This window comes from Corvus cornix, chromosome 2 (assembly GCF_000738735.6).
Source record: "Corvus cornix cornix isolate S_Up_H32 chromosome 2, ASM73873v5, whole genome shotgun sequence".
Lineage (NCBI taxonomy): Eukaryota > Metazoa > Chordata > Aves > Passeriformes > Corvidae > Corvus > Corvus cornix.
Window position 1 is genome coordinate 145,344,804 of NC_046333.1, and position 16,481 is coordinate 145,361,284.

General features: G+C 35.2%; 1 protein-coding gene across 5 annotated transcripts in view; it reads right to left on the reverse strand.

Moving 5' to 3' along the window:
- Positions 1–16,481, reverse strand: part of ASAP1 (ArfGAP with SH3 domain, ankyrin repeat and PH domain 1) — a 146,178-nt gene that overhangs the window by 57,463 nt on the left and 72,234 nt on the right. For all 5 annotated transcript variants that reach the window (XM_019289159.3, XM_019289157.3, XM_019289158.3 and 2 more), the window contains 5 exons: positions 13,102–13,174; positions 4,909–5,054; positions 1,383–1,457; positions 992–1,041; positions 499–628 (listed from right to left, as the gene is read on the reverse strand). In XM_019289159.3, the coding sequence (XP_019144704.1) occupies positions 499–628; positions 992–1,041; positions 1,383–1,457; positions 4,909–5,054; positions 13,102–13,174 (474 nt within the window). The remainder of the gene's footprint in view (positions 1–498; positions 629–991; positions 1,042–1,382; positions 1,458–4,908; positions 5,055–13,101; positions 13,175–16,481) is intronic.

A 16,481-nucleotide genomic window follows, 5' to 3' on the forward strand; every position in this document is an offset into this window, starting at 1 on the left:
ATGCTACTGTAGTCATTATTGAAATATTCTGAAAGTACAAACACTGTGCAATTTAAAGTAATCCCCACTAAAATGTAATAAAAAGAACTATTGATATAAAAAATCAGTTTTATGGAACTAAGGTTATCATTATAATTCATCACTTTATAAGAAATTTTAGAAGGCTTCAGAAAGCATATTAGAAGAAAGATATCAAAATACTGCTCAGCCATAAACCTGATAAAATAAGAAATATTTCCACAATGTATTTTTAACCCAAGAACCTTCCCACAATAGTCTAAAACCAAGGAAAATTAATAAAACAAAAAGAAGCCAAGTTTTGTACAAGAGTTGCTAAAATAATTATCTTTATGGCTGTACTCTGTCACATTAAAATAATTTCCTCCCTCCGCCCCCATTAAACAGCAAAGAAGATTTCACCACCTTCAAGTAAGGCCCACAAGGTCTGTTAATAGTAAGTTATGGTGTTGCAATTAAAAACTGAAATTTGTTTCTTACTTCACACATCTGTAGCTGAAATAGCCGCCTTTCCTTCTCCATTTCCTCTGCTATCTCAGCTCCTGTTATCTCAGTTCTTATCATCCCATGCTGTTTTGCATGTTCTCTTTTTTCCTTTTCAATCTTTGTACTGAAATTTTAATTTGAAAACATTTTAGAAAGTTCCTTCTACTAAAATGTGATCTAGCATTATTTAGGGAAAAAATAATAATGAAGACGTATCAAAGAAGACATCCTGAAGATCAGCTCCTCTACCAAATCCTGTATATTTTAAGTCTCCAGAAGCTATTGAGCCATGAAACTGCCCTTCTTTCAACTCTGTTCTCTAACTTGGGGAAAACAATCAATAATTATATAATAATAACAGCAATAACAATACTAATAATACTACTAATACCACTAATAATAATACTAATGATACTACTACTACTGATTCATTAAAAAAAACCCCAGCACCACAAAAAACAAAGCAAACTGGGAGAAAAATACTTACAATTTGGTTTCATAATCTTTCCAGGCTTTGTCAAAAGGTTTTTTGAGGTCCTTAGGAAATAGAAAATTTTCTTAGAACATTTTTAAAACTTTGTCTTCATAGTTATCAAGTAATAAATAGCAACAAAAATAGTGTTTTCTTTAAAACTTTTCAGACAGTGGTTGGAAAAAAATACTGGATTTGAATCTTGTAAAGTATTGCTTTCCTGTGCACATTAACATGATAATTTGCAATGAAATTTTCAAGAAGCATTGCAGTCATGCCAATTTTTTTCTTTGTACTAAATACAGAATATTAATAAATGCCAACGTAAGAAATAATCTCATAAGTGAAAGGAAAACAGTCACTAGACAGCTGAACATAAAATAAAAACTTAGTTTGCAACACTTACCCCTTTAACACCTTTTAAGTCTCCTTTTAAGAGAGAATCCAAAGTGAAAATAACATTGTGGCTTAAACCCTGGAGCTAAAAACAAAAATATTATCATTCAAAAGGATGTATTATGATCTTATCAAATTACTGCCAACAAGTCTTTGAACTTCATTAATCAAGTTGCAATCACCTCACATTTCTAAATTAACACTAAATTCAGATCTGGGAAGAATTAATAAACATTTACTAGCATGAGACATAGAAACATTATAATTAACATTTACTTAAACAAGGTGACCTAAATGCAGAATTTTACAAATGGCACATAAGCAAAGTTCTGAAAGCACTTCAAGGTAATATTCATCCTCTTGAAGCAAACATTTGGGTAGAAATGTCTCCTATAGTCTCCTAAGTAAGAAGCAAGGACCTGCTGTGCCACAAGCAGGCAACACACAAAGCATGTGTTAATTCAACCATGAACAGAAGGAGCCAACAGAATCACCAGCTCTTTGAATATCTCCCCCTTTTTGGGAACACTGATCTTTCCTTGTCCATTGTGTAAATCTGACATCTCCTCAAACTCTCATGAGTTTAAATTTCACCCTACTGAATTCATGCCTATTTGAATGTCGACAAGAATATCAAAACAACCACTCAAACGGGTTCTCCAGGTCTAGTGTTCCACTCAAACTCCTCATATATTCAAAAGACACTGCAGCATTTTTCATTTTTCCAGGTGTATCCGTTAAGGATAACCAATTCAAGCCATTAATTTTTGGCTTGAAACAACTGAAGAATAGCCAGCTAGTATGTCAGCTATAGGAAAAAAACCAAAAAATCAAGGCTAAATAGCAGTGTACCATTCCAATATGGTAATTATTTGGAATCATTTATTGTATTCTTGAAGACCTGATAAAACAGTAGCCCAAATGAATTGGAAACACATCCGATAAAGCAAAATAGTCTCATGTATAGAGCAAAATAAAGGAAAAAAACCCTTAACAGACAGAAACACATATGACACTTTGGTGAGGGTTGAGAAAAAAAGATAATTTGCCTGCAAAGATTATCTGAGGATATTTACAGGAAAGAGAGGTAGAGGAAAACAGGCTTTAAACACTTGGAAAAAGGCAAGCACCATGTAAATTTTCAAAAAAAAAGTATTCTGCAAGTGCTACAAATGTTCTGCCCAAACCTCATCTAGATCAATGTAAAGATATTGACACACGCATTTTCATGTACATAGGTTTTTATACATCCTTTAAATGCACTACTATAAGCAATTACTGCATAAAGAATGAAACCTGAATTGGGAAAGGAAGTAGAAGTAAAAAAACAGAGAAACTGATTCTGGTCAGACACTCAGAATTTGCTGAAAACACAGACCAATGTAAAACATAAATTTATAAAATCTTAGAGAAGGTGTCTTTGTGTGTCCTTCTTATAAGATAATATTAATAATAATGACTGGACAACTTAACTGTTATAGATTTTAAGTTTCAGACATTATATTTAGTGATGACATCAACAGTTAATAGTAAAAACTGCCAAGCAACTTATTTGGCCTTGTTAAAATGATTAACGGACATGCTTTTATTCTTGCCCTTGTGTGCTGAGCAATCATTTCAAAATTATGCTTTCCAAAAGTTGTGTATCTAATAAAAGTTGCTGGTTTTACTTCATAGTAAGTGAATATGACTCTCAAAGAAGTCACTCTATAATTGACAAAGAAGAAAATAAGTTATTTTGTATCCTCCTTCTCATGAAATAGCTATAATATCACAATTCATATGAAAATTTTAATGAATCATAATTGAAGTTCAAAGATTTAAAAAAAAGAATCCAAATTTGTGAAGCATTTTTTTCATTGTCTACTGTGTAGCTCTAGTCCTTAGTCATCTTTATGTCTTCGAAGACCATTCATTATTTTATTAAATAAGGCATCAACAATATGTTCTAGGTAAAAAAGGAAAAAAAAATCCCAAACCTCTTATCCTGCCATTTATCTTAACACCTCCTGCCATTTCTCCCATTAACTTTATCAACATAAGCCTCAGCACCTACTTTGGGGCTTTATAAGTGACACTACAGAGTCCTCCTCTCAACTGCTCTTTCACCGGACCTCAACTTTTATTTTGATATCATAAATGTCTTTTTTTTCTTTCATTGTAATCTTATTAAACAGAATGATGCCTAAGAATAACAAAGCAGAATTTTCTATCTTGGGGAGAAGAAAGGAGAAAAAATAAATGGTTTTAAAATGCTGAGACAGTTGTAAAATAAGTTTATTGTCTATTTGATAGTGATGAATGAAGTACATTAGTGAACAACCTATTCTGAATCCTGTCAACAAGAATTTAGATAGATAATGCTTCATAATCTAGCTGTAATAGTATAATGTTCTGAATAAGTGTGGTTTCTTAAATTAAAAGTGTGTTTTCCTTTTGATCAGCACAATTTTAAATAAATAAATAAACCCTGACATCTTGTTTGCTAGTTGAAATAGGTTAAAATTTTCTGTGGATGCCCCAATAGAAATGACAAAGTCCACAAAGCTTCCAAAAAACTTGAGTTCTAGTCCCAAACTGTTTTTCAACTTCACTTTAATTCACATTCTAAAATACTTACTTTTAATTGTGTGCTAAATTTAAATTAAAGAAGGTCAAAATAACCCAGAGTGACAGAAGTCTCCACAGAGGAAAGCAGAAAACTCAATCTTGGGCAACTGTCAAAGCCAGGGAACTTTGCTACAGGGAGCTTTGGTGTGACCTACAGCAGTTATGGTTGTGTTAGGGACTCTAGGAAGACAAGTCTGTAATACCACTTGTACTTCACACACCAAAAAAGCTTGGAAATAAGTTCAACTATAAGAAAAATGTAAAACTGAAGCTATGACTTTCTGAATGTGACAGCTACAAAGCCCATGAAATATGATTTCACAAGAAATATGGCTTCATTACTTTCAGTGTTCAAAGATATTTGCTGTGACTGTAGTTTTATTATGCAGCTTTCAGAAATAAAAGCCTAAGGCAAACTTTAAATGAGACAAACCTTTAAACCACCTTCAAAAAACTGGTATTTAGGCAATAGATGCTTTATATTCTGCAGGGAGAGGGGATTGTTAACACCATTTAAGCATGCTCAAATTGTTCTTTTTTCTTCCAAAAAGTGAATGTTTCTCCTTTTGTGGTAAAACAAAACAGCCATAACTAATGATACTGTATTTTTAACTGGAAAGACTTCAAGTTAAGGGATGATTTAAAATTAAGGTCCATGAGGTATGTATCACCATCAATCACTTGAGAATGATGACTCAAGTGATGTCTCAACATTTACATTACCTTCTTAACTGCCAATTAACAATCAAACACAGAGTGCGTAATAACACCCTTTAGAGATCCTCTCTGCAGAAATTGTTGGTTTTGTTTTTGAAAAAAACTGGAAGCATCTCAAAAAGTATCATTAGTCATCATGATCATGCAGCTGTTGTATTATACTTCATTTTGAAACAAATTAAAAGCTAAGAAAGTTTGAAGCTCCTCACCAGGTTCTTCAACAGTGTTGATAATTCTTTAGTAAGTGTGGAAAATTTTACAAAAGCGGTGCCAAGATCTGGATTATCCCGACTTAAAAAATTACTTCCAAATTTATCTAGTACTTGTGCATAGTTTTCTTCATTTTGAACATGATCTGCAAAGAAAAATCAAAAGTCAGAAAGGTTTTTTGTAGTCAGTCAATTATAATTTTAAGCTTAGTGCAACTTAGCAGCAAACTAAGTAATAAACAGTACTTTGAGAAAAGCCACAAGTCAACACATTTACTGAAAATTAAAATAATTTTAAGATTAAAAAGAACTATTTAGCAATAGACATATATATGCTTTTTAAATCAGCAAGTTGAATTTGTAATACAGAGATGAAGAAATATCTGCAGCTATTGACAGAGTAATAAGATCAATAATATATCAGTGAAACAATATGAGCTCGTTTTGTAAACAACATTGGAATTTAAAGTTGCCCACTACAGGAACTTTAATGCATATGTGAACTTTTCTTTTGAAATGTTGGACATTTTTACAGAATAAAAAAGTCAAAAGTATCAGATATAAGAGTAAGGAGACCAAGTCTGAATCTGACTGCAAGTTCAAAAGAAGAAACATCTTACAAAGGTTCCTTTTCTGCCTGCTTTATAAACTGAGTTATCTCAGATAATGGAATGTGTATTGGTACACAGCCAAGGACTCATTTCAATGTATTTAATAGCAAACTGCATATACAGAGAGGTCAAAACCAAGAAGATGCAGTTGAAGCCAGCGAAAGTGAGAAAAATCCTTGACTCAAGAATGAATTAGAGACTGTTGTATCTGAAATGTCTTTCCTGCTTCTATTTATTTTCCTTTCTGGCATGTGTTCATATAATTTTCGTTACTTCCATTTTAGTATCTTTAAATAGAAAATTTACCTCTACAGCCCTTTGGGAAAGACTTTAACACCTTTATCTCTCTTAGAGGATATTACTGGTATTAATTAAATCAATATTTCACTCTAATGAGTCTCCTAGCCTTACTATGTGGGCTTTTTTCTGCAAACCACAAACACAAAACCACAGAGCTACAGCACAAGTTCTGTGCAATGAAAGGGAGGAAGGGAAAGAGGGAGTAGTTGGCAATAGATATCATGTTTTTTCCCCCAAAATCTGAAAGTTTTATTTTATTCAAGTTGTTATATTGCCTGAGAGCATCTGAATTACAAGTTATGACTCAGAAGAAAAGGAAAAAAGTCATAGGTTTCAAACAAGTCTCCTGAATAATGTCTCACAATGCACAAATCTATTTGGACATTAACAAACAGCTGATAAAGAGTTAAACAGTTAAGTCTTCTAAGGTATTGCAGATACTCAAACAACAGTGCACCAAAGGTTCAACAAAAAATTTCCAAACCTGTTAAAAAAAAAGTACAATCCTTATTTACCATTACCAAGCCCCAAAGCTCACACATCACACCATTCATATTGTAGATCAGATATTAATACCAACGTTTTCAAAAGGCCAAATATTTAATCATATGCTAATACAGAGCTGCAATTCAAGCTGTATGTTTTCAAGAAAACTGTTCCACAAGCATACAATTTTAATCAAATAGCTTAACACTGAATCCAAGGAAACCACCATATAACAATAAAATATGCATTTTGTTTTACGTAAAAGCTTTTGCATAAATATACACAGAGGACTTTATCTATGAAGGAGCTTTTGCTTAGGCAGTCTTGAGTGAGTAAAGCTCAAGAGTACCCAGCTGTGCTGAAGGAAAAGGAAGGAGAATGGAAGGCTGGAAAGAGCCCTCCTAGATGGAATCCCTGTCCCTGCTTGTGAAGGACTTTTTACCCCACAGTATTTCCCAGCATTTTGATTTTAAGCCCTGTGTTGTTTCATAGAGCATTTTTAAAAATGACTTCGTAAAGAAAGTGACAAAGAGTTGAAGAAGCTTGTTTCATTTGTGGAAAGGCAAAAGAAATTCCCGGTCAGAAAGCGGAAGCAGGAAGCAGATCATTGTCCTAGAACAATATAGCGGAAATTCTCAAGAATCCCAGACTACAAACCACCTAAATCTAGAAATGAACCTTCGATGGTGAAGAAAAAGGAATACTCCTGCATTTACTGCTGTAATTACCATGCATAGGCACACAAAATGCAAGTGCTCTGTAAGAGTAACAAATTTTCAATTTCTACACAAGTATTGATGTAAATCTTGTAAAAGGAGATGAAATATTTTCTGCTGAAAAGGTAAGGCAGTTCCCTACTTGATCTTAAATGCACATAACTTGAAAAATCTGCAACGTGGCCTATGCTAAAATACAACATGTGAAACCCGACATGCTTAGAGCAAAGAGCATCCTTTCATCTCACTGTAGGTGCCTCATGCAAACTCAGAAATTACTCTCTAGTGTCCTAATAGACCTTTCTTTGCATACAGAAAGCCATAATGGGCACGACAATATTTACTTTCTTAGATACAAGTCCTCATACAAGACTTTAATAACCCTGAGAGTGAGATGGGATCACTGACAGCAGTACATGCAGGGAATAAGGTTTGTCTTCCAGAACTGAATCATGTCTTTTCAATATCGTAAGCAACGCTCAGCACTGGGATGAAAATAGAACAGCTTCCCCAGCCAAACATCCTGCTCCTTCAGCAGCTCCCTGAGACGTGCCAGAATCACGGACAGCTGAGGATGGGCTCTGCCCCCACTGACGAATGCAGCTCCCTTCAAAGGGGCCTCACTAATCATTCCCTTCCCAGCGAGATCTGGCAAGGCCACCAGCACCTGAGCCCATGCTGAGAACCCCACTAGAGCGTGGCAGATGTGGCATAAACCAACATACTGGCCTGAATAGAGCTGTTGTATTTTCTGAGCTGGAAGCTGTGCATCTCCTCCATAACCCACACCTTCGATTCTGGGCAACATTCAGCACAGAATTTACCTTTGGTTTGAGAAAACCCTCGGCTCAGCGCACAAGGAAGTTGTGGCACCCCTTACATCTGAGCTCTAACAGGTATATTGAGGAAACCTTAAGTGTTAAGAGGAAATAACAGGAACGCCTCTGGAGATGCGGATCCAAGCAGCTAAGGAAGGAAAGGCAGCCACGGCAGCTTTGCAGCAGCCCTTTGCTGCACAGCAGCACTTGCCAGGAGCAGGGAGCACATGTGCTCTGAGCTCTGTGGAGGCACAGCCTGAAGGACTCCCAGGGCTGAATCCCACCTTGCACTGCATTCCCAGGCAGTCACCTGCAGCTGTCTATGCCTAAAGTGACCTTGTGGTAAACTTCTCCCAGGAAAAACACAAAAGACTTAAATCAGGCTCCCAGAATTTATATTTCTTCACTGGAACCCACAGCATTCATTAAATTCTATGTTTATTTCCCACTCAAAAATGACCAGAATTTTAGCATATGCTTCTGAGCCCACTAAAACGCCTGTCTACTTGTGCATATTAAGTAAGGGAACAGAAGTACAAACCATGAAGAGAGGTTAAAGGATAGCCTTTATATGCTGGACCTAGAAAACACATCACAAAAATTAAAGCCTTAAAATTTCCTTCCTCAACAACAGTTTTGTTCAGATATATTACCCTGCAAACACTGAAGAACACAAGCACAAAAAAATTAGTTTACAGAAGAAAAACACTACTCTCTTTTGTCACTGATTATACTTTAATTACACTCAAAGAAACATTTAGACAAAGAATGTCTAAATTAGTGATAATTAATTCTTCCATATGTTGTTAAATTAAAAAAAATAAGAATTAAGTTTCAGAATTTTGATCAACTTTAAATTATTTTCAAGCTGCACTTATAAAACAGCTTTGTTCCATGGGTAGCCAGAGGAAAAATAACCAAGGTCAGAGCCAAGATGCATTTATGAATGAAAGATGACTCAGAAAGGCTTTAGAAAAGCAAGAAAGCTGGCAAGGTTAAAAAGGACAGCAGAAATTATTTGAAATAAAAAAACACCCTTTCTCATTTTGTTCTTCACTAAGCTGAAATATAATGAAAAAATAATAGAAAAAAAATTATTTGACCACCATACAATTGTCTGAACTTGATAACAGTAACGCCTTCTAGAATGAGATTGTTCAAGGAAAAAGTAATAAAAGCCTCTTTCAAGATTTCAGAGCAAGGAGCATCTCAGTGAGTCTGCAAGGTTCTCTAGATCATCACAGTATAAGAGCATTGAGAGATAAGCCAGCCCCAAAAAGTAAATTACTTCTTTTTGCATCTCAGCTCATCACTGACATGCTTGAAGAAATTCTTATAGAAGAATTTTCTTTCTTCTCTGCTTCAGAGGATTTATTCCAAATCTAACAGCAGAATTCTTAAAATCTGATAACATGTGCAATGGCACATCACTTAGATTCATGTACAAAAGAATAAAATAGGCAAACTATGTAGCTGCAAAGTAACACCTCTTATTTATACCAGCCTCAACACTACAGGAAGAATGAAAAGCAAATATAATAGCTATTTTTAGTAAGTTCCAGAAAGAACTGAGGATTCAAGTATGCACCAGCAGCAATATTGCTTATATATTCCCTGGGAAATTTGTAGCAACTACAGTGCAGAATAGAATTGGTGGACATGTGGATGAATACAAAATGCTGAACAAGAAACACATTTTATAAAAAGAAAATTTTACTTTGAAAATCTCCCACCTCCAGGAGATGAATGAGCATATCGGGAGAGGAAGTCCACATCAAATTACTGCTTTTCCAAGAAATTCTGTCCCTCACAAAAAATACTGAAAGGAACTAAGCAGACTAAGAGGGATGACCCTCACAAGGAGGAAAGACAGGCCAAAAAAATATGTGGAGGAAAGGAAAGAATAAACATGGGCAGGGACAGCCTCCTCCTCAGGTGACTTAAGGCCTGAGAACATGAACATGTACTGGGAAAATTCGCAGAGAAGCATTTAACTAGATTGATGCAAGACTGAGAATGCTAAAGATTTACATTAATTCAAATTCCTTGGACAAAATAAACTGTAGAAGTCCATTAAGAAGTAGCAAACATCACTCAAAATTGTCACAGAAAATATAATTTCTGACCCAAGGTAATTCCTGGTCTTCATGTCACTGTGAGGTGAGAAAGTCCTAAACAAAATAATTAAAAAAGAAAAAATCACTCCATCTTTGCACCATTTTTCTACTTCCTCAAGCATCTGCTGTTGAACATTGTGGGAGACCATGCAGACTGCTGATCCAACTCAGTACCTTTGGTCTTGTATGGATTTTAAGTTTTTATTTCTCCATCATGTAAACTCTTTTGATTATATTTGGGAGTTATCCAAGGGAAGTAATGAAAAAGAGCTACTGAAAAATCTACAACAAAACTAATTGTGTAATCTGCTGCTATTATAATTCAATCCAAATGTTATGGGAAAGGAAATCAAAACAGATTCTCCATTAAGTTCAAGCACCATTGCCATAAGATGGGTTCCTAATTACAATCGATCATGCAGAATTAAACAGCAAGCCAGACAAGGAGCAAGGGGTGAGAAAGAGGTGTCCATTTGTGTGTCTCACTGGACTTCATAAACAGTTCCTTCCCATACAATACTCTCAGAAACGAAAATAGGGGAGGGACCTTTCTAAAGGATTTCTATATTTCTGTGTTGGTATGTTTTCATTTCCACAGCAGTAGCTCTAAATGTAAATATGACAAATGGGTGAGGGATGTGCAGGAAGAACAGAAAGTATCTGGGTGACGTTAAAGCTCTTTGTAACAGAGCACAGTCCCTTGTGGTCCACAATTCAGTGCCGAAGAGGAACAAACTGACGCATCAGAAGGTTCAGCCTTCCTGAAGAATTCTGTATGAGACACTGCACTGTGTCACTGTCACTGTCCAAATGTTACTTCAGGAAAAAAAAAGAAAACCAAAAACTAAACCAACAACAACAACAAAAAAAACTCCCAAAAAACCAGCAAAAAACACCCTATCAAAACAAAACAACCCCAAAACACAAAACAAACTCACCCCAAAACAAAAAAAACCCAACCAACCAACCAAAAAAACCCAATAACAAAAAGCCCAAAAATAAAAACAAAGAAACAAAAACCCCAACAACCCAAAACCACTATAACCCCAAAATACCTAGCTATGGCTTTTGGTAGAGTATGAATTGGATTACTGAACTGAAGAAAGAATTTCTATTGCCCCTGAATAACCCTTTCTCACCAGTCCAGCTGGAGTTCTCAAAGGAGATTATGAAGCAGAAGAGTACTAAAAAACTTTTCCTACTCTAGCAGATTAAATATGGTCTTAACTTCTAGCAAACTACTAAATTTGTAAAACAAAATTCCAATTTTGGGTTCTCAAAATGTTGTTAGAGGCTTTCTTTTGAAATATAAAAATAGCCACATAATACTTTCTTGAACTGATAAACCCCAATTCATTTTACAGCTGTTTCTGATATGTTTTACTTAAATATCAACAAAATCAATTTTCATCACTGAAGTATAAGAAACTTGCTTGTACAAGGAGGCAAAATGAGCTGGAGTTTTAATTCAGTCACTTTATATTTACATTTATTTTTATGAGGTTTCACATGTATAACATGTTTTTCATCTTGGTTTTACTAATCCCAGTTAATCAATCACTGCATGAACTGACTCCTGCACACAGCTTTTCATTGCAACAGAACCTATATCAGCAGCATTCTGAAGAGGGAGCCAGAGGATTATGCATAATGCTTTCTTGAGCCAAAAGAATTCCTACTAACTCGTACCTTTGAAACAAGGCTTGTTTAAAAAGAAAAAAGAAAGAAAGAAAGAAAGAAAAAATATAAAAGAAATAATAATAACCAGCTACCCATCTCTGCTCCTTTTTAAATGCAGAGCACCCAATCAAAACCATTAACCCACCTTCTATTGCTTTTATCCAATGCAACTACTTCTTCATATAGTACTGCCCTACTTACAGGCCTTGACAACAATATTATTTTCATCACAAGACTCAAACGATAGATGAACTCTCTAGTATCATTAATATATTTCAAAACAGGCAGAACACCTTTAATGTGTTCTACACTTCTCATCAGTCTTGAAACTCAGATTTTGAAACTGCTTAACTAAGTTCTTTCAAATAGAAAAGCTTCTTGGAGCATCTGAATACTTCTAAAAGCATAAAACTAAATAGACATGCAACAAATACTATTCTCACTTTGTATCAGGCTTCACAGTCTATTGGGAAAATATTTATCATCAACTGAAATCACAGAAAAGCTAATTAAAAGCATGGTGCTAACAAACCAGCATCAGTGATTTGCAAATGAGAATAGTTAAGAATCTACAAGACATTAAAAATTACAGACACTTCCATAAACACAGAAACTAAGAGCACTCAAAGGTAGCTCTGTATATGGAAAATATTTGCTACACTGATTATTATTGCTAGGGAATTGGAACTGAGATTTTCTAAAATCCTGTATTTACAGCCAGGTTATTGGAAGGTGCACAGCTCTGTTACCCTATCTGCCTTTGGCACAGTGTTTAGAATGTAAGAGAAACTGAGGTAGAAATATTAGAGTTATAGCATTTTTAAAAGTGAGTTTTTATATTGATAGGTTTGATCATAATTTTTTACTGCATTCAAATTGATTATCAATTTATATTCTAGCCAACTAACCTCTCAACAAAGTAATTACTATAGCTCCAGTAAAACATCAACAGTGTCTTCAAACAAGCAAAATAATTATGTATCTCCACTCTTTTATGTAAGAAGGGAAATATTTAATGTTATGAAGGGAGAGCAAATGTTGACAAAAATAAAAAATCTACCTGTGGATATTTCTTTTCATTTATCTACTTTTTAAACTTTTAAACAAGTTCTAAATCTTATTTCACTTGTAAGTGCTTTCTATAAATTCAGTTGAGAACACTTTTTTGGCATTGTTCCAGTTGAATGTAACTGCTTGAAATATTACGACAGCAGGAAAATTTACCCATGGGAATTCTCCTAGAGGCCTTTGAGAAGGAATATGACGGTCAAAGAACTGGAGAGCACATTAATCTGATGTATAATCAGAAGTAAAGAAAGAAAATTTTTAAGTCCAAATACTCCTAAACAGAAAAGCTTTTCTTATGCCAGACATTTTAACAGGGTTAATTACAAGAATTGCAAGACATCTCAAACTTGAAATGAAATGCTTTGGTTCTCACGTAAAACTGAAAACAATGTCTTACCTTGCCCCGAACTATATATTGCTTTCACAGATTTTTTCACCTTCTGTAGTGCAGTTCTGTCTTGATCCAATGCCTAGAATAGCAAGAAATAAACAAACTTTAAATATTTACTTCACTGATTTCCAGAATATACTTTAACAAATAAAAAGAAACCCACAAAATAAGGAGTTTCACAGGCTGGAAAAAGCTGCAGGTACAACTGATTCAGCCTGTGGGAAGGTCTGGGGTCTTTCAACCCCTTCAAGATGAATTAAAGAATTGAACTGAAAATGCTCTGACAACAGAGTAGAGCAGTACTGACAGTGCTAGAAGAAAAACACTATTTAAGTTTTGCAAAGGACAAAGCACTTATTCAAATTGCATTATATTTTGGAAAATAAACCCAGAACAACAAGAAATAGCAGATGCTTCTACACTAGTCCTATAGTTTCCACTACAACTAAATTGCTTGTTAACATCTGTGGTTCTCCCACAGTAAGTGTTTAACTACAGACACAGATTATCACACTAACCTCTTGTACCAAATTCCACAACATAACAAAAGTACAGCAGATGAAAAGTAGCAAATCAAAATAAAAGAATAATATCTGATTTTGTGCAACGTAATGTGACTGAAAGAATATTTATAATAATAATATTCAAATATGAATTTTCAATATTACATCTTTAAGAATTTAAAATTTCTTGCAATAGCTCAAAAATCCAGGACAAAATGTTACTAAGTAATGATGAATTGAGGATTAGATTTCTAATCATGCATAGAAATGCTTAAATAGTTTGCTATATTTTTTCCCCATTTAGATCACAGGCAATTTCCCATCACCTAGGTAAAGTCAGATCAATAATTCCAAGTTTTAATGAAGCTGGCAGCGTTTGCCATATTATATTCACTTTCAAATCACTGGAGATTGGAGAACTTGCACTCAGAACCACTGTCAGGACAGCAGCCCAACTGAGCATGGGAGCTGGTAGAGACAACACCATTCACGCTGCAGAGACCCTTGCACAGCCACGTTATCCAAAAAGCTTAAACTCTGGGGCTCCTAGGGGTCTGAAGACTGGCAAAACAAGGCAGAATGTCTGCTACTCCTACAGCAGTGTGTGTGTCCTCACAGAGGGACATCACCAGCAACACTGAGTGAAAGCTCGCCCCGTAAGCAGACCGTTCACTGTCGAAACTGAGATGGTTCTGACAGTGAAAGCCTTAGAAAACCTCACAGCACCTTCCAGTACCTGAAAAAGGGGATCTGCAAGAGAGCTGGAAAATTTGCAAGGGCATGGAGACGAGAAGGGGGAATGGCTTGAAACTGAAAGTAGGTTGAAATTAGATACTAGGTAGAGATTCTTTACTGTGAGGGTGGTGAGGCACTCGAACAGGCTACCCAGAGAAGCTGTGGATGCTCCTAGAAGTGTTCAAGGCCAGGCTGGATGGGGCTTTGGGCAACTTGGTCTGCTGGAAGGTGTCTGTGGCCATGGCAGCAGGCTAGGAACTAGATGATATTTAGTTTTCCTTCCAACCCAAGCCATTCTATGATTTTACAATTGAAGAACATTGCACTGGGCATTAAGAAGTTCCAAAAATCTACATCAGGAGCTCCAAGTAAGCTAGAGTGCTAAACATTAGAGATGATTAAATGTGAGGGTACCTCTCACAAGTAAGTTCCAAACACTGATGTTCCTGTGTGTGAACACTTAGAGTAGAGATCCATACAGAGAGAAAGCAATTAATATATAATAGTTCTATTTTGGAGTGGCCCAATTTTAACCATATAAAAATGTTATAGCTGAACAATACATGATAATCTGTAACAAAATAAAATTGAGTGTTTCTGTTCCTTAACTGGAAACAACCACTTTCTCAAATCACACAACCACTCCTGTGGCAGCTAAAACGAAAACATTTGGAACCACAAAAGCTATATAAATTCATTCTGATGTTATTTATCTCTGGGCTTTTTTTCATTTACAGCAGAACAATGGATTAAAACATTAAGAACTGCAAACATCATTACTTCTTTTGCTCCCCAGTAAAAGAGTGGGTTTGACTTAACTTACATCTTGCCAGGAAAAGTTACCATTTTTAAATGTAATAAAATATTGGGAACTCAGTGTTCCTTTCCAAGACAGTGCACAGCAAGTGCTTCCCTTTGATTCCTCTGCAAATGCTGTCAAAAGCTTTTGCTTCTGCCTGCCTGCTATGTCAGGCAGTTGCTATCATACATTTTTACTGAAGCTCTCTCCACCTTCAATGACCAGAAAAAAATAATGACTCACTTGTCTACTGAGAGTTTGAACACGGGATAAGAATTTGAAACCAATATTTTGAAAGAAAGACAATGGTTAACATTGATGAGATGGAGAGATAAAACTTTATCCTCAGGTCTAGTGTTGAAGCAAACTGGACACACAGGAGAAAGAAACAAAAATAAAAACTCCAGCAAACTTTTTCCTAAAGTTATCAATCTAAAAGACTATGACAAGCAGATTAGAAAAATCTTCCAAATTGAATTTGCTATTGAATTAGATTTAATCACTAATGTGAGAGCAGGAGGAAAGGGAACATTCATTATTTTATAAGACAAATCACTGAGCAAAGCAATATACAAAGATGACATCCACAGCCTGAAGGTGCCAGTGATCTGAGTCAGAATGACATCACAGGCCAATTTTGTATTTTTATATTTGCAAATATGATTTTTATGTGAACTACTTCTTCATAGTCCAAAACTATAAATAAAACACACTTACATAGCAGGTACACAAAACCTGTTATCTAGGGTTGCTTGGGTGCTTTTGGGTGTTGAGGTTTTTGGTTGGTTGTTTTTGTTTTGTTTGTTTTATATAAATGGAAATAGTTTGTTTCCAAACTTAATACATTCCTTTTAGATGTCTTTTGCTGATAATTTTTAGCTGCACTCTGCTGCAAAGGAAATAAGCTGCACTCAATGCTCAATTCAATTATTATTCCAGAGTAATATTACCTTCTCAGCATGTTAAACCAGACAGGAACAGCCTTGCTTTCCCTAGTTAGGGAAAAACAAGCTTTTGCAGTATCCATTAATTTTAATTTTGAGTATTTAGAATACTAAATATTTTAACTGCCTATCATAGAAGACACAAAATCTGATCTTCCATTAAAAGTGGCATACATATATATTATTGAATATCGCAATGTCTTAGAGAACCAAGGGGTCTCTGTGACAATCTCTAGGTATTTAGTGGCACTCCTTCCTACCTACTAAACTCTCCTTACCACCACCCACCCCTGGCAAATGCTTCTTTCTTCATTTCCATGATACCATCTTGCAGGAGGCCTTTATAAGTTCCACAGAAGAACATTTTCTTACTCTCTCACACATTTTGGAAGGACAAATCATTTA